General features: G+C 44.1%; 1 protein-coding gene across 5 annotated transcripts in view; it reads left to right on the top strand.

Moving 5' to 3' along the window:
• Nucleotides 1-20000, top strand: part of mcf2la (mcf.2 cell line derived transforming sequence-like a) — a 110378-nt gene that overhangs the window by 2271 nt on the left and 88107 nt on the right. Inside the window, exon 1 of one of the 5 annotated variants that reach the window (XM_063212150.1) lies at nucleotides 1-425. This exon is cut by the window's left edge and continues 479 nt beyond it. The exons of 3 other annotated variants lie outside the window; for them this stretch is intronic. In XM_063212150.1, the coding sequence (XP_063068220.1) occupies nucleotides 356-425 (70 nt within the window). In that variant the 5' untranslated portion in view covers nucleotides 1-355. Of the gene's footprint in view, nucleotides 426-1462; nucleotides 1635-20000 lie in introns of those variants that run through there. One more of the 5 variants, XM_063212148.1, reaches the window with a different exon arrangement.

Raw genomic sequence — 20000 nt, 5'->3', positions numbered from 1 at the left:
CTGTCAAAGTATCTTGATTCCTGGCGCGTGCACAATAAGAAAACGAACTTTCTGCAGCGTGGATTTTATCGTTCAGTCTGGGTTACTGTTAAGTGAACAACAGAAACTCGCCATCGGCCTCTCTGTTGGAGTAGTAAATGGTCTCATTCATTGCCGGTTTACGGCTCTAATCGGAGGTAGAGCGACTAACAGATAACTGCTTTGTCAAAGGTCACAGCAATGTGATTCCAGAATAGCAGAGCAGGGCAGTGGCGCGGTTTGTAAGCTCAGTCAGTGAACGGCCCATGGGCCTGAGGTAGGCTACTACGACAGCTGGAGCGTGGAGACCCGAGCCCTCGGGGGAACTCGCCACAGAATGGGGATTTTCAGGTGCTTCGCTACCGCGAGGCGGAGGTGCGCCTGTCGAAGCACACAGACGCCCCCAGGTAACGGCTTACAAATCATGGTGTGGTTACAAAAGCGTCCACTTGGCGTTAACATGTGGAACCGACTAAAGCATGGAGTAGCGTTGCTAAAACAAAGGACAAAACTATCAACAAAACGACAGTCAAATCACATCTGTGTAACTGGCGACTTTATGTGAAGTTAGGCTACTTTAAATGCATTGGAATATGCCTGTAGGACATGCAAAAGCCGGCTATGTTGACATTGGTAGAAAAGCAAATGTGAATGCCCAAAGATAAACTGATTTCCATCATGGCGCGCAAAAGGGTTTGGTGTTTATAAAGTCAACGCGTAAAGAGTCCTTATTTGGCCAACAAAGTTAGGGCCTACTTACAGAGCCTAGCACTCCTTTGTTTTGTTTGTTAATGGATTACCCTGTGCTTCGGGGTTGTTTAAGTGCTGCCATATGGTTGCCCACTTTTCCTCAAGTTCTATAGCCTATATGTTTATTTTAGCTCTTCATACACGGACTGTTATGAACCTACCTTGTACCTGCCATGCTGCCTACGTCACCATGTACAGGTACCGTAGCAAGGTAAGCGATTTGCCTAAACTGTAGCCTACCCATAAAAAGAAGGGAAGAGGAAACGCGCTCACCACACCAGACCCGACTGCTTTCAGTAGCCAGGGGCAAGGTAAGGGCGCTGCCATCATCACATGGGGAAGGGAAAACAGGTGGCTGCTCTGCTCTCACGTTTGGTTTTGGGAGGAGGGAAGTTAGGTGAGAGTAGGTGGGGTCCTCTTAGGATAACAGATACACTCTTTCTCACACACTCCTTAGGTTCAATTAGGGAGTGAGAAGTTAGGTAGGGAAAAGTTATAGCAGGGAGAGTGGTAGGGCACTAATACAATAGCAGAGTTCAGGGCATTGGATATACAGCACACAAATCGGTTACATACTGCACACACCTAGGTTCAATGTGGAGGAAAGAGGGAGGAGGAGGATATAGCAGGGAGAGGTAGGACAGGACAAAACAGAGCAGAGTAGAGGAGAGGAGGGAGGGGAGAGAGACCCACACAGAGAGTGTGGTTCAGACACCTGTATGCACAGGTGAGTGGAGTGAACATGAAGATTAGGGAGGAATGCAGCGTGCATCTCCAGCCGGTGAGAAATGGAGGAGGATACGTGCGGATATCCCTGGCGGAGGTGGAGAGCTACTATCGCTTGTGCGTCTCCTGTGATCTCCTCAGTAAGTAACTGGTGGGCTGACAGTGATTGGCTTTTTTAACATCTCTTCTCTTTGGTGGAAAGTCTGGTGGTTGAAGTAGTAGAGAGTAGATAGTATTTTTATATTGCATTTGGAAGTAGGGTTGCCACCTCTCTTACACAAAGCAACTCAATCAACCCTTTTGCTTGAACCAAATGGTATCCTTCATTCAGTGTCCAGGAAATTCTTTTTTTTTTTTAAGAATTCTGGTCCAGGCCAAAAAAAATCCGGGACAATCAGGGAAAAAAGAGGACGGGTGGCAACACTATGGAAGTAAACAGTGTTGATGTCTTGCTAAGACACAGAACAAATGTAAGTGATGTGCTGGCGGAGGGGGAGAGCTGCTGTAGCTTCTGTGTCTCCTGTCATCTCCGCAGTAAGTTTGCTGTGGGCTGACATACAACAGTGATTGTTTTGCTTCTTAGTTGACAAGTAGAAGTTGTTCATTTTATCAGTTGAAGTTAAAAAAAAAGTACTGAGGTCTTGATAAAACTTCTAACACCTTCAATGTATATGACAGGTGGAGCGTTACCATCACTGGTGGTCTCCTCAGTAAGTTAGTTGGTAGGCTGACACAGAACAGTGATTGTATTGCTTCTTTGGTGGGAAGCAGGAGTTGTTTATTGCGTAGCCATAGCCACAGTTCAATTCATATAAAGAAAGACACCTGACAAATGTAAATGACGGAAGAGCTGCTATTACTTCTGCGTTTCTTTTGATCTCAGCAAGTTAGTTGTGGGAGGATATAGCGCACAGTAAATTTAACAGTGTTAATTCAGCACTTAGAGAGTCGATTTAACACTTTCTGGAGTGTATTTGGTCACAGAGTACTCTAAACTGTTGAATTGACACTCCAGAATTTACTGTGCAAGTGTTTGTTCTTAGCTTCTCTTAGTTGGAAAGCAGAAGTTGTTTATATTGTACAGTGTAACCAACTGAAGTGCAAAAGTGTTGCTGTCTTGACAAGAGACAGATGGAGATGTAAATTATGTGTTGTGTTGTTTTTTTGGTGGATGCGTTACCTCATGCAAATCCAGGTCGGTAGATCATTGCACAGATCTAACGCTGGTGACTTTGAAATGATGCATGAATTCTGTTTGTGCATAGCTGGATAGGGTGGTTGTCTCAGCTTTAATCCAATCTGACACCCAATGTTTTGCTATATGTGCATCAGCTCAACTCCTGTGAACACACACACACACACACACACACACACACACACACACACACACACACACACACACACACACACACACACACACACACACACACACACACACTTTCTGGCTGTTGACGTTTCATTTTCACACCTGTTACTGCCTGGATGTCTCCTTTGTGATGTTTGGGATCCTTCTCTTTTAATAGTAATCTTTGCACACAGGTCAAAGGAGAGTGGGAGATGGGTAACAATACTCACTAATTGACATAAGCACAATGAGTTTGCGTGCTTACTGTATACCTTCTGTTTTTGGAAGACCTGTGTGGTAACTAAAAACAAGGCCCTTATGACTCTGGGTAGCGTGGGATAGTGGACATTTTGTCTGAAATTGTCTACCACAATGCTGGGACACTTGATTGATTTGACCTTTGATGCTTACATTTGGAATTTACAAAGGTCAGTACATTTGTGACAGATGCTGTTGAAGTCTGTACATTTGTAACCGATGTGGTTATTATTCAGGAAGAAACAGGTAATGTATACATGGTGTTTTGGTTGGTGGTTTTGTAGTAGCACAGCAGATTAATTTCAGGTTTACTATCTGTACCTAAGCTTATCTCTCATATTTGGTGTTTAACCTTTTGATATTTGGCTGCAGGCTACTGTACATTGCGTAGAAGGCTTTTCTTATTGCTCTGGCATTCAGGGACCGAACATATGTAGTTTGATTGTTTCATTTGTTGACTCCGGATCAATACAAAACCACGACAGATTTGATTAACTTATGATTAATTACACTAGATGTATGATGTTTTGTTTTCGTCTTCTTCCGTTCTCTTGGGTCACCTGTCTTGACCTCAATTGTATCTTTGTTCCCTCTTAAGTTTCCTGATGCCTTGTGATGTAATGAGGTGTCAGTTGCAAGATAAGCAAATTTCTTTGACGACATTATAGCATCACTAACTATTTCCTCCTCAGTTGTCCTACAGGTAGGACGCATACGTTCATTAGAGCAGCAGACAGGTGGCTCCACTTACTTGGTGTAGGATTGCCCATAGAGTGTGAAAGTGACTTCCCAGAAGTCCACTTTCACCCTGGTGCACGTCCGTGAATCACTGATGCCATTGTGGAAACAATATTTTAAGGTTGAAGAACTATTTAGTGTTTGAACTATTCAGTGTTTGAACATCAGAGGCGTTATCGTCAGAAAAATTTGCATCAGTCCATGCATGGTCATTATGTACCCAGAGCATCATGAAGGAAGGAAACAGAAAAAAGGAAACAGAAGTGTTGCGTCTAACACATCATGTATGTTCCCTTTTTAAATGATCAATGTTTGTACGCGTCAGTTTGATTTGCTCAAGCTTGACATGTCGCGTGCAAGGCCTATCAATGACTAATCATTTTTCATGAATTACAAACTTTTGTGTGTTAAAAATGGACAATAAAATAAAACTCATCTGCACCAGCCCTGCAGCGAAGCTTGATGTGAAACGGGCCTAAATGATGTCAGGACAAATGAGTGACCAACGTCAGAGAGCAAAACCTCTACTACTGTATGTATGGGTTTCTTCTGCCTGTGCACTTCACACGGCTAATGTCAACAAAGTGCTCATCTTCCTGTGCGGTAATTTGTGTACCCATGAGTATCAGCTGATTTAGATAATGGCTTGATCAAATACTGCACATGGGAGGTTATTTACTTTACTTTCTGGTGTCTGAATCACCACCTCCTTGCCAACGAGCTTCTGATGAGCATGATTGGTTAGTTAGTAGCGTTGGGACCATTTGAAGATCGTTTGGGTGAGTCAAATTTTGCCAATTGGGTCACGTGAAATCAGACACTTTGGGACCCGACCGACCCGGATTTCGATCATACTTGGTGTGCCTTTTCAGTAGCAAGGTAGCACCCCAGAACTGCATTGGTTTGAATCTGACACTAATATTAAGGGAGAAACAGACTAGGAAAGGTTCACATGTGAGGGTAGGACACTATACATTCAGCCTTGAATATATCAGTCAGTGTTAGTCACAAAAAGATGCCTGTGGTGTTGTTTGAAAGCTCTTTTCTGGCTCTACATATTACACAATCACCTTGGAATACAACTACTCTCAGAATATGAATTATGATAAATTGAAAAATTAAAAATTGAATATCTAAAAAACTTATATTTTAAAATGGCCAGTTCCTTGTCCAAACCTGTGCCATATTCAAACAGTTGGTATGGCGTTACAATTTAATTGTCAATAGGACGTTGCAGACTTCCTGCACAATATAAGAACCTTAAAATTACAACAAATTTGTGCCACCACGAGGCAGATTTTCACATACCTGCAGAGTGGCACTTTTTTGCCACATCACATGGCAAAGGTCCATGTGATGGCGTTGGAGGACAGTTAAATGGCTTGCTGCACGAGCAAGTCTGCAACGTCCTATTGACAATTAAATTATAACGCCATACCAACTGTTTGAATTTGTCAAGGATAATGTCAAGAACATCCATTGCCAGTTTGCCACAACAGAGATGTACCATCATGAAGCTGAGAACCTGTTGAAAAGGTTTGAATCTGCAAGAACTATTCCAGGTACTCAAAAACTACACAGCTTCTGCCCATTGTCAATGGACACAGTGGAAGTTAGGCCATTTTGAGCATTCAGAGAAGGCAGAGTTGAAAGAGTGAGCTCAGTAAAGGAATGTGTTACATTTTCAAGCATCAAAGGGTATGTTGTAGCTGTATATGATGGCAACTGGTGGCTAGCATGTGCTGAGGAATGTATGCCGAGCACTGGAGAGGTGAAACTGAACTTCCTGCATCCTCATGGGCCATCTCCATCCTTCACTTTTCCCTTCAGACCAGATAGACTGTCATGGATCATCAGGATGTGCTTCTGGTAGTGGAACCTGTAACTGCAACGGGACGTACTTATACATTATCTACAAAAGACACAGCTGCTGCTTCAAATGCACTGGTAGAGTACAAAATGAGTGTAGCCATTGATTATCTCTTTAAAGTACGGTAAAGGGAAGATGGCACAGGTACACAGAGAAGGAATGTTCAAACATTCACATATCATCATTTGGTATGTATAAATGGACATCTGCCTTAGTTTCTGAAACCTGGGACACTGACCATTTTTGTTTTGTTTTTGTTTTGTCATGTGATGCTACTATGGTATTACCATATTATTAGTAAGTGGTCTGTATGATGCCATATTTGTGAGTCAAATTCTCTCTGAAATGAATAACAAACCGAACACCAGCATTTTAGGTGCTGCTCATGACATTGCCGGCTACGTTTGGACAAGGAACTGGCCATTTTAAAATATGAGTTTTTTAGATATTCAATTTTTAATTTTTCAATTTATCATAATTCATATTCTGAGAGTAGTTGTATTCCAAGGTGATTGTGTAATATGTAGAGCCAGAAAAGAGCTTTCAAACAACACCACAGGCATCTTTTTGTGACTAACACTGACTGATATATTCAAGGCTGAATGTATAGTGTCCTACCCTCACATGTGAACCTTTCCTAGTCTGTTTCTCCCTTAATATTAGTGTCAGATTCAAACCAATGCAGTTCTGGGGTGCTACCTTGCTACTGAAAAGGCACACCAAGTATGATCGAAATCCGGGTCGGTCGGGTCCCAAAGTGTCTGATTTCACGTGAAATGACCCAACAGGTTCTCAGCTTCATGATGGTACATCTCTGTTGTGGCAAACTGGCAATGGATGTTCTTGACATTATCCTTGACAAATTCAAACAGTTGGTATGGCGTTACAATTTAATTGTCAATAGGACGTTGCAGACTTGCTCGTGCAGCAAGCCATTTAACTGTCCCTCCAACGCCATCACATGGACCTTTTGCCATGTGATGTGGCAAAAAAGTGCCACTCTGCAGGTATGTGAAAATCTGCCTCGTGGTGGCACAAATTTGTTGTGTTTTTAAGGTTCTTATATTGTGCAGGAAGTCTGCAACGTCCTATTGACAATTAAATTGTAACGCCATACCAACTGTTTGGCAATGGATGTTCTTGACATTATCCTTGACAAATTCAGTTTGCCACAACAGAGATGTACCATCATGAAGCTGAGAACCTGTTGAAAAGGTTTGAATCTGCAAGAACTATTCCAGGTACTCAAAAACTACACAGCTTCTGCCCATTGTCAATGGACACAGTGGAAGTTAGGCCATTTTGAGCATTCAGAGAAGGCAGAGTTGAAAGAGTGAGCTCAGTAAAGGAATGTGTTACATTTTCAAGCATCAAAGGGTATGTTGTAGCTGTATATGATGGCAACTGGTGGCTAGCATGTGCTGAGGAATGTATGCCGAGCACTGGAGAGGTGAAACTGAACTTCCTGCATCCTCATGGGCCATCTCCATCCTTCACTTTTCCCTTCAGACCAGATAGACTTGTCATGGATCATCAGGATGTGCTTCTGGTAGTGGAACCTGTAACTGCAACGGGACGTACTATCTACAAAAGACACAGCTGTTGCTTCAAATGCACTGGTAGAGTACAAAATGAGAGTGTAGCCATTGATTATCTCTTTAAAGTACGGTAAAGGGAAGATGGCACAGGTACACAGAGAAGGAATGTTCAAACATTCACATATCATCATTTGGTGTGTATAAATGGACCTCTGCCTTAGTTTCTGAAACCTGGGACCATGGACACTGACCATTTTTGTTTTGTTTTTGTTTTGTCATGTGATGCTACTATGGTATTACCATATTATTAGTAAGTGGTCTGTATGACGCCATATTTGTGAGTCAAATTCTCTCTGAAATGAATAACAAACCGAACACCAGCATTTTAGGTGCTGCTCATGACATTGCCGGCTACGTTTGGACAAGGAACTGGCCATTTTAAAATATAAGTTTTTTTAGATATTCAATTTTTAATTTTTCAATTAATCATAATTCATATTCTGAGAGTAGTTGTATTCCAAGGTGATTGTGTAATATGTAGAGCCAGAAAAGAGCTTTCAAACAACACCACAGGCATCTTTTTGTGACTAACACTGACTGATATATTCAAGGCTGAATGTATAGTGTCCTACCCTCACATGTGAACCTTTCCTAGTCTGTTTCTCCCTTAATATTAGTGTCAGATTCAAACCAATGCAGTTCTGGGGTGCTACCTTGCTACTGAAAAGGCACACCAAGTATGATCGAAATCCGGGTCGGTCGGGTCCCAAAGTGTCTGATTTCACGTGAAATGACCCAATTTTTTGTTTGGATTGGTTTTTATGTCTGGAAATTCCCACTATAGGAAATGGGGCATCAGATTGAGGTTTAGGATAGCTGCGTTCCACTGTTCAGGAAAGTCATGTCTCTGTTGAAGAAAATGTGCTGGTCTTTAGTGTGACTGACTGGTCATCTGTGTCTTTCTGATGGCACGCCACGCGGCGGCGAGTCATGAGTCATGGAGTCAGCCAGACATGACCAAGAGGAACTGGCATTACCACCACTTCCGGGTCCACCCTGATGGACAGATTAGAGGAGAGACGGATGAAGAGAGGGTGAGAGACGGAGAGATAAAGAGACGGCCCTACCATGGCTCTAACGCTAGGGCTCTGGGCTGCTATGCCGGTGACCCGGGACCGATTTCGGCCCGGGTCTTTTGCCGAACCTTGCCCTTCTCTCTTATTCTCCCCACTCGTTTCCTGTCAAGTCTCCCACTGTCCTGTCATAAATAAGCTAATGAGAGACCATACAAATAGATGCAGGGTATGAAGTAAGGATAGACCGATATATCGGCCCGGCCGATATTTGCGTTTTTTAAGTGTTTCGGTATCGGCCGATACACGTGTGATTTTGGCCGATACGCAATATTTATTATTTTATGTTATTCAGGTTTTTTGAAAGCACTAAGACACTTTATTTTTGTATTACTTGATTGTTAGTGTTTAAATGTTACAAGTTCTACCTCAAATTGATAATGTTAAATAAATGTTTATTTTTAACTTGAGACCTGTAATATTTGTCATTTTTTGAAACTTTTTTTTACCCATATCGGCCCCAAATCGGAAATCGGTTATCGGCCAAGGGTGATGAAAAAAAAATCATTATCACATCGGCCATTAAAAAACCCGTATCGGTCGACCCCTAGTATGAAGGGGTGGGGTTGAGGGTATGCAGGGAGGGAGAGAGATAGAGAGGGCAGTAGAAAAAGAGCGAAAGAGAGTGTGAAGGAGAAAGATAGATGTACCAAGAGAGAGAGCTAGTCTAGAGATGGATGGATAGATGATTGATGGCTAGACGGGAGGGATGGTCAGCTACCCTGGCTCTGACCCCAGGGGCAGGTCCCACCCAAACACACCCCTGTCAACAATCGGGTGAAACTGGACCAGGTCAATTTGACTGGAAATTGGTCAAATTACATGGGGCACGTGTGTGTGTTTGATTGTGGAAAGTGTCAGAATTGTGATTCAATGAGAAGCTGAGATCATTGATGAGAAAAAAGTAATTGATTTACTTTGTAATGGATGGAGTAGAAAAAAGCATAGTGGATATGCTGTAAGATGGAAAGAGGAAAGTAGATATTATGGAAGAGAGCAAGTGAGGGAGGCTAGAGCGAGCACACCACCCCTCCCTTAGATCAACAGAGGGCCAGCACTTTGTTACAGGAAGGATTATGACTGTTTGAGCTCTTTGTTTTTCTTTCATCCCGTGGCATATTTGACTTCATTGGACAGGAGGGAAGTTTATAATATTGGCCGAGCTGGACGGAGGTTATGTCCATGGCCGGCCGCCATAATATTGTTTACATGCTTGCGAGTAAAGCGTTGGGAGCTCCCCCATCACCACCACCACCACCACCAACTGTGTACAGTAATATGTCCCCCAGATGGGGTGGGCTATTTACAGGGCAAGTGTCTCAAACACATCCTCTTAGTCTGACCTTACGGACAACGCAGGTGGATCCACACCCCAGCTACACACACACACACACACACACACACACACACACACACACACACACACACACACACACACACACACACACACACACACACACACAACGCACCACTGAAGCGCGCTGGCATTGTCCTTCTGCTTTCAAATCATCTGGTTGTCCTTCCTGTTTATTCGGTGGTGGTTAGATCAGCTCACATAAATGACCCGTCCCACTGGACAGACAAATAAACACACTGTGAGGTCAATGCAGCGGTGGACTATTGCACTTCCAAAAGTGACCTCAATACTAACAAGAGTAACAGGAGTTGAGCAGTTATCCAGAGTTCTGTTTTGCTCTATTCTATTCTATTCTATTCTATTCTATTCTATTCTATTCTATTCTATTCTATTTTATTCTGTTCTGTTCTGTTTTGTTATGTTATGTTCTGTTTTGTTCAATGGGAGTACATCGAATCAATGGTTCAGTTCTATTCTATGCAGCTTTCAGCTGTTCTTTTTCAGTTGGTGTCCTCTGTTCCTCTTTCTGCAGTGCATGGTACACGGCTGCTATTTTCTATTTCAGTATGTTCTTCATTCCTTTAAGTTGGCAATAATGCAACGTACATTTCACACAGACATGTTTTCATTGTTTGTGTTGTCTGGAGTAGTAGAATTTTCACAGAAGCTTTATACTTGTTATACCCCACAAGCATAAAAGGGGACCCATGAGAACAATGGTATTCAAACTGTGGACCGAATACAGCATATGGCATATGTGTGTGCAGCATGTGTGTTTCTGTGGGCTGTCAGGTGTGTTTCCAATGGTTCACAGTCACACACACTGTGTCTGTGAGGGTCTGAGCTTGGGGGATTTTTCGGTTTAGGGCCATGCAGCTCGGCATGAATAGGAAGTATTGTGTTGTGGATGATGCGGTAGGTGATATTGGTGAGAGATACTTTGTGTGGAATGAAAGGTGGCACTCAGTTTCTGCTCTGTCAGTCCGTCGCAGTAGTTGGTCCCAGACACACACACACACACACACACACACACACACACACACAGATGTATGAATGGCAACTCTCTCTCTCTCTCTCACACACACACACACACACACACACACACACAGATGTATGAATGGCTGCACACACACACACACACACACACACACACACACACACACACACACACACACACACACACACACACACACACACACACACACACACACACACACACAGATGTATGAATGGCTGCACACACACACACACACGCACATGCACGCACACACACACACCACAAGTATGAATGGCACACACACACACACACACACACACACACACACACACACACACACACACACACACACACACACACACACACTATACGCACACACTATACACAACAAACACTGATTAGGCCTCTCTCCTGATCTAGGATCAGTTGGTTGAGTGAGCATATTGAAGAGTTCTCCCCATGGGTTTGTCTGGGAAAATGACCCCAATTCAGTTTGGTTTGGTTTGAGTTCAGTGAACAACACCCATTGTGTGGCAGCAGCAGCAGCAGCAGCAGCAGGCACTGATATGATATGTAAATGCTGAACAAATAGACCATATCATGATGGCAGTGCTCGCGTGACTGGCCTGGGCACACAGACATGACACGGTGTTCTTTCCAAGCTCTTATGATCGACGATATGAGTGGTAGCGTGGTAGCGTGGTAGTGGTAGCGTAACTTCTGTGAGAGCTACACAGTATAAGCTGTCAGGATGGGTGTGTTGGGGGAGTTATCTTGCAAGTTACAGGCAGAGTTAACTATGTTGATGAACATAAATGATCAAATATTACCAGAAATGGTGTAGAAAGACAAATAATTGCCCAGTTTAAACGACAATTAGCTGGTGGGAATTTCTATTCTGCCACCACATTACGGTCATCTGTCCTAGTGGATTCAGGAAATTTGTGATGAAAGCTTCTTTTTCTTCTGCTTTTTTGTTGTTTTGATCTGTCATTGATCATGCAGAGAAACCACATGACTGTCAAGAACTCCATCCACGCGCCATACACACAGTATTTCCACATATTGTTTGTTTTTTTTGTCTCGGAAAACCCAACATTTTACATGAAGTAAGCATTTTATTTTCTTTCTGTTTTGTTTTTCTTGAACTGATAGTGGTGCTACAAGGCATGCTTAAGCAATTCATCCGTTAGAGGAAGCATCCCATTAAAAACAGTCATTTCCTCTCAGGCATCGGCCGTCCCGTGTTCACTCATCACGTCCACACTCTAAGCACCCCTGGGCTGCAAGTCATTCTGGTTCCTCTCGGCATTTCCTTTTGGCCTCCAATGTAGTTCTAGGTGTCGCCCTTCTTCCATATAAACATTAAAGGGGTATGCCACTATTTTGGGGCTTAATACAGTTAAAATCATTGGCTGGGGTTTATAAAGGTGGTAAAGTGTCTTATTTTTCATGTTAAGCGTTGTCTTGCTTTAAGACAAGTTAAAAGAGGGAATATGTCGCTAAGCTAGTGAAAGTCAATGGATCCGTGCAGCATTGCTTTACCAATGCAGAGTGCTGTCAAGCGTCATAATGCTTGGGGGAGGGGGATCTGAAAGGGGAATAACTTCTGATTGTTTTTGCAACTTCGATCATCGATGACATTGTGTCTGACGTTTATTTACTGAATTTTATTGAATTACTCATCATATTTATTGACCAAACTGTACAGTATGTGTAAATCTTTTAAGATAGGAATAGGCTTCATCCAATGTTTTCCTCACTGCGCCCATTATTTTCTAACAAGCCTCATATCTTCTCTACAAACACCCCCAGGCTACATGTCATTCTGCATGCTCCTGGCATTTTCTCAGGCCTCAAAGCTCATGCCTTGGTGGCAGCCCTCCTCCATAGAGAAATCAATGAAATGTTTCTGTTGGCAAGCCTTGCAGAGTGCCCCTTCATATCTCAATATCTTAATTGAAAAATGAGAAATGAGAGAATAACTTTTGAATTATGTTTTTGCATATTTGATCATCAATGATTGTGTCTCGCGTCATTAGGCTGGAAGCCATAGGGACAGACAGGAGCAACTAGTTTGACGGTCTGGGCTACAGAAAAACAGTGTGGTTTACTGCATTACACAGAGCAAACATTATGTTCCTCCACGATGATGTTGGGAAACAAAAGTAAAACTTTTAAGTTTAAAATCTTTAAACTTCTAATGTGAAGGATATGAGTAGTTTATCCAATATTTTCCTCACGGCACTCATCATTTACAAACTTTTTCCTCCATCGCCATATGACCCCCCTGAACAGTCTCAAGTGCTCTCAACTTCCAGCTTCAGGACAATATGGTGTGGGAACAGAGTGTTTAGTCTGAATGGCTGTCATGGCTTTGTGCATGTGTGACGTATCGCAACTCAGAACCCTTGCGCTTCCCACCCAAAACACACACACACACACACACACACACACACACGTATTCACGTAAAAAGTGTGTGTGTGACGTATCGCAACCCACCCACAACAAACTACCTGTCGTCAGGGTAAAAGTGTGTGTGTGACGTATCACAACTCCCATACACACCCCCTTAGCTTCTTTGACTACAATTACTGGGTTGAATGACAATCTCCACACACACACACACACACACACACACACACACACACACACACACACACTATAGTCTGGTGAAAGGTTGTTGGTGGGGAGGACTGTGGGAGCTGCCTCTGGGGGTACTGGGAAGAGGGGAAGCATCACTGCTGTCTGCTCAGCAATACATGTATCCTGTATTACACAACCATTACAGCCAGGCAGACAGGCCTGTCAATGTCATTGCGGAGGATAACAAGACCATGTCTCGTAATCCACTAGGGTCAGACAGGCCTGCAGGGGAGGAGATGTTATATTTTTTTTACTATGTATTATGTATTTTAGTTTGTTATTTTTCTGCTTATGTGATGCAAGACATGGGAAACAGCATCATTCTGTACTATAGTAATTAGATCCACCATACATCCTTGACCTTTTGTTGGTTGTTTGGTTTGTCACTTTGTTAATAGCTTAACTGTGTGGATGGACTTAGATTAAATATTCAGAATGGATCATAACTTAGAACTGATTCATTTTTGGTAATTATGTGGGGGGAAATGAGCTGCCGGAGATCTGTCCTCTTCTCCTATTGTCCCACTGGTTTCTGTCCTGCCGCTTTCAAATTGGTAGTATCGATCTCGGAAACTCGATGAAAACGATACTGAGTGATGCAACAAAATAAATCATGATCAATTTTTGTCTGTGGTTTCACTCTGCCCCAACTCGTTTCCTACTTCTAGTGAGTGAGTGAGTCAGACTGTCCTACAGGCGGAGGCCGGGTTTCAACTAAATTTCATTTTCAAAGATGAATTATTTGATGGGAGCAACCTGTTCCGTTCATAATCTGTTCATTCATTTCTACTGCTGACAGCTCTGTAAAATAATGTGACTTCATTCATTCATTCATTCATTCATTCATTCATTCATTCATTCATTCATTCATAAACTCATTCATGTTATACAGTATTTCATCAGGAATGTGCTGTTGAGATACAGCATTTCAAGATCTTCTCGCCTCAGTTTCTCTTGGCCTAGATGACGAGAAAAGTGTCAACAGGAAAGATAAGGATTAATGTAACATTAAGGACACACTGAAATGGACATCACAACAATTGCATACAAAAAAAACAACGCCACATAAATAAGATATAGTAAGTAAGATATAGTAAAATAAGACGCAGTACGATGGGTTTGTAAGTAAGTAGAGATAAGTAAAAGAAACATTGTTTAAAAAGTTATTACTGCAGTGGAAAACAATGAGACTGGTGATTCCATCTTACAGTAGGACTGCACAGTGATCTAACATACGGGAAACGTCATTTCTTATTCAGTGGAGGGAGAGAAAGCAAAGTTACAGACTCCTGGACTAAATAATTCACATGGACCTTTCAACCTGAGGTTGTGAGAGGCTAGACCTCAACTTGAGACAACTGAAATGGACATTTAAAAATGAAGAGGAGCTCCTTGTTAACGCATGTGTTGTGTACGCCTGGGAGGTGTGTAACTGTAGTTCACTTGTTTACTACTGTTATCCAAAATGACACTAGTCAGTTTTGACCAATTTGGATTTTGTGGAGAACTTATTTACTAGCTAAATAGCCTACCTGAGGAATACTCAACTTTTTGTTATACTTTTAGTGTGGAGACTTGCCTATTGTTTATTTTTCTCTTGAAGCTCTGGCTGCTTTTTTTGGTCCAGGTTGTTGTTTTGTTGATTTATAATGTGGTCCTAATTTGTGTTGTGGACAGTTCCAGTTGTTTGTTGCCTGCTTTCTTGTCGATTTGTGATTGGCTAAAGAAACACCCTGGCTGTTGATTGGCTATGTTTGAAGGAAGAACCACCACTAAAGATGGAATTTAACTCCTCTCCTTCATATACTGTACTATGGTAAAAACATATTAAAATAACTCCCAACTTGTTCATAAAAGGTCATAAAACTCACATTATTCATAATAAGGAATACAGTTTAACCATGCAGGTTACAGTTCTGAAGATATAGTGTAGCCCCAACTGTAAGCTCCAATAACATGTGACTACAGCAGGCGGCAGAGTGTTGAGGGTTAAGGCCAGTAAGGGGGCAGGCAGGAGAGAATATAGCCTATAGGTCTATAGCCTAAAATAAGAGGTGTGACATGTGGGGCAGATGCCACCGAATAATTAAATAATCAGGAGGAGGGAGGGGGACTGACATGGGATGAGCTCATTTTGGGGAGGATGAATATATACATCTCTCTCTGTCTCTCTCTCTCTTTCTCTCTCTCCCCCCCTCTCTTTCTCTTTCTCTCCCTCCCTCTTTCTCTCTGTTTCACATACTCTTTTATTTTCTTTTGGTCTTTTTTGACTTTATTTGATAGGACAGTGTGAGAGGTGGTCCGGAAGGTAACTGGGGGGAGAGAGGATGGCAAAGGACCCGGGCCGGGAATCGAACCCGGGCCAGCCGCACGGCAGGCGAGCGCCCCACCGGTTGGCCACGGCAGGGCCTGTTTCACATATTCTTAATGACCGAAAGGGAATGAGGTCGTTTTGGTGGGATGGAGAGGGGTGAGAGGGTTTGGCAGGAGGATTGGCGAGATCATCTCTTTCTTGCCATCCCCTTTTGTTTCTCTCTGTGTGTCACCTGTTGTCTCCACTATAGTCTCTATACACTTAACCACAGCCCTAGTGTTGCCACTGCCCCCCAACCCTTCCCACTCCTCCTCTTGAAGCACCTGTAACCCTAACTCCCCTCTCCCCTCTCCAAACTCTCCCACACAGGTAATGTGTTCCTGCTAACCCCACCCCACATGGGTGTGAGAGAGTCCTTCTAATGGACCCTAGACATGGGGTCGGGTTTGGGTGAGATAGGGCTGGGGCTGGGGCTGGGGTTGGGGCTGGGGCTGGGGCTGGGGCTGGGGCTGGGGCTGGGGTTGGGGATGGGGCTGGGGTTGGGGCTGGGGCTGGGACCGGGGCTGGGGCTGGAATTAGGTTACAGAGGGCGTGTGGCCATGCTCTGATGAATCGCTTGTGATCTGTGGAAACGTCTGATGTGTTTAAGAGAGGGGGTGGGGTGCTTGGGAACGATGGCTCCAGGCGAAGGCAGGGAAACGTTTAGGATATTGGATCCATGTTGAAGAGGAGAAGGAGAAGGAGTCTCTTTCTCTCTTTCCTTCTCTCTCTCTCTCTCTCTCTCTCTCTCTCTCTCTCTCTCTCTCTCTCTCTCTCTCTCTCTCTCTCTCTCTCTCTCCCTATCTTCCATAGTATGTCTGCATGTTTCTTGTGTTTGTGTTTGTGTCGTGTGTGTGTGTGTGTGTGTGTGTGTGTGTGTGTGGATGAGGGGATTTCCCGACAGATCCCAGTGAGGGTGTCGGCGTGTCACCTGAGTAGGGTGCTTGTCATCTGGAGCCGCTGAGAAAAGAGAGCGAGGACAGCTAGTGAGCTAGCAAGTTAGCCAGCTACTGGGGGTGAAGGGTCAGGTGCAACAAGCAACAAGCAGAGAATCGTATATGAGAGTGAGATAAAGCAGGCGGGTTCTTTTCCGGTATCCACTTTACGTCGAGTGAACGCCCCTTTAGGAGACCTTCGATTAGGAGACCTTCGGAGTCTTGAGGTAGAGAATAAATGGAGTCCCCTTAGCGCTATAGATGGCGGTAGCGCACGTCTTGTGCAAACACCACGAAAAGAGAAGAAGAAGGAGGGACAACGCCCCCTTAGGAGACAAAATTTTGAGCACACGCTTTTGCATTGAGTGGGCGTGTTTCGATTCCTCTTTATTATATATCCAAACTCTTTGCAACAAGTGTGGAGAGCTTGGGAGCAGGGTTGCCAGATGTGACGGCCCAGTGAATGTTCAAAAAGGCACATGAAGACATTAAATGTCGTCCAATTTGATCTAAATTCTATTGATTTTTATGGCCATAAATCTACTAAAAAAACCCTCCCGATATGTTTTTTTTTTCTACTCGCAGATGGTCTGCCTAAACAGCTTGATTGTGCGGGGAAAGCGGACCCATTTGGTAACACCTGCTATCAAACTAGGAAGCTAGCAGCTATTGGGGGTCAAGGGTCAGGTACTACTACGGGAAGCAATATAAACGTAGGAGCAGGTTCGCACACTAAACAAGACACAAAGGTCAAGCACAAGGAGTTTTTTTTATTAGAGCAGGGTAGAGCAGACGTTTCAGGCTGTTGCCATCATCAGTGCTCTCAGTGCTCGCAATGAGCCCCTACTACTACGGGAGGCCCCCTGCTGACAAACCTGATACAGGCAGGAAGGACGTGAGAGATGGGGTGCACTTCTGTCACTGACGTCACTTCCAGTATCAAGTGTCTGGGGACAATGAAGGGCTTGTGGCTGGCTCAATGTCATTGATGATGCTGGACTTAAAATGGCTTTTTTTTGGACCATAGGCTCACTGTACTGTGCTGGCCAGCCATGTTTGTACTGCACACATTTTATTTTTTGACTTTTTTTCAATACATTTGGTTGATGCATACATTGGTTTATTGATAGGACAGTGTGAGAGACAAGACATTAGTGGGAGAGAGATGGGGAAGGATCAGGAAATGACCTCGAGTCAGACTCGAACCCGGGTCCTCAGATTTAATGGTGTGACGCCATGGCGCCCCCATGTGTTAATTGTTAAGCTGAATTGATGAACACATCTGACCACTGCTGTTGACATCCATCTCCGCATTCAGCCACTGAATTGCAGAAAGGGAGGTGTGGGCTGTGTGGGGTGTGGGCTGTGTGGGGTGTGGGCTGTGTGGTCAAGTCCATGGTGAGACTGAGGGAGTTGTTGGGTGGGTGGGATTGTGTGAAAAAGCTCAAAATAGCAAATATAACCTTCATCTCAGAAATAGCCATCTGTCCTTCTTTATCCGCCACTCTGGGGGGGTTTTAAAAATAGATGGCCTTTTGGTGATCGATCTGTGCCATCAAATGGAAGGATCTTCAAGTCAAAGTGTCCACGATGTGACAAGCATTACACAGAGGACTGAGGTTTCATTTTTCACCACCAAACACACACACACACACACACACACTCATACCCCAACCCCCCCCGCCGCCCCCTAACACACACACACACACACACATAGTGCACCCCCCCCACACACACACACACATACACACACACACACACACAAACACACACATACCCACGCACAATTGCACGCACGCACACGCACACGCGCGCACGCACACAAACACACACACACACACACACAGACACACACACACACACACACACACACAGACACACACACACACACACACGGCATTGTAGCAACATTAGCTACAGTCATCAGCACTGATCACAGTCAGTCTTGTTTCAGTTCTTTTCCCCTGTCCGGACCACTCTAGGTTGTAATAGCTCTTTTCTTGAACTTGCACTAAAATGGGAAATTCCTGACGCCTGCATAAGTCCACAAACAGGTGGTATGACCATTTGTTGACTGCATTATTGATGTGTGTGTGTGTGTGTGTGTGTGTGTGTGTGTGTTTGTGTACGTCTGTGCGTGCGAAAACACGCACGTGTGTGTCTGTCTGTCTGTGTGTATTCTGTATATGATGTATCTGGATGCCATGATGTAGGCAAGTTAATCTGCATGTCAGACAGGAAACTGAGGGGGTGCTTTTCAATCACAAGCTGCCCTACATGACAACAGCCTATAGTGTGTGCGTTTGCGTTTGCGTTTGCGTGTGCGTGTGTGTGTGTGTGTGCGTGTGCGTGTGCGTCTGTGTGTGTCTGTGTGTGTCTGTGTGTGTGGGCTTAAGTGCTAGACACCACTTAATCTATAGGCACTCCAGGAAGCTAAAGGGGCACAAGAGGTCTCTTGGCATTGGAGTGGATAAATGCCATAGGTGCCAGTGTGCTTCACACAGACGCCTGAATGGACAGCTGCCTGCCCTTTCCCACACACACACACACACACACACACACACACACACACACACACACACACACACACATACACATACACACACACGTGTACACTGACATACATGTACACACAATGCACATACACAAGCCTCTGCACACACACACACACCATACACACTCGCATGCATAGAACACACACACACACACACACTGACATACAAACATGTGCATACACACACACACACAAGCGCGCGCACGCACAGCAAAGCACAGCACAGCACACATATACACACACTGACATACAAACATGTGCACACGCAACACATCTACACACACACTATACAAATACACACTCACATGCACAGAACACACACACACACACACACTCTCACACATTCCCTCGGGGCGGTCCTCTTCTTTGATAGGTTGCCTATTATTAAACAAAAGGGCCTCTGCTGCTCTGCCACACACACACTGAGCCCTCCCCTCTCTCCCTTTCTCTCCCTCCCTCCCTCTCTCTCTCTTTTCTCCCTCCCTCACCCTCTCCCTCCCTCTCTCTCTCTTTTCTCCCTCCCTCACCCTCTCCCTCTCCTTCTCTCTCCCTCCCTCCCTCTCCCTCACTGTCACTCATGCTGCTCTCCATATCTCTCTCTCTCTCTCTCTCTCTCTCTCTCTCCCTCACCCTCCCTCTCTCTCTCTCTCTCTCTCTCTCTCTCTCTCTCTCTCTCTCTCTCTCTCTCTCTCTCTCTCTCTCTCACCCTCCCTCTCTCTCTCTCTCTCTCTCTCTCCTCCTCCCTCCCCTCTCTGTCAGAGCTGATTAACTGAGTGCCGTA

This window comes from Engraulis encrasicolus, chromosome 12 (genome assembly GCF_034702125.1).
Source record: "Engraulis encrasicolus isolate BLACKSEA-1 chromosome 12, IST_EnEncr_1.0, whole genome shotgun sequence".
NCBI classification, from domain to species: domain Eukaryota; kingdom Metazoa; phylum Chordata; class Actinopteri; order Clupeiformes; family Engraulidae; genus Engraulis; species Engraulis encrasicolus.
This window is presented reverse-complemented; position numbering and strand designations above follow the sequence as displayed.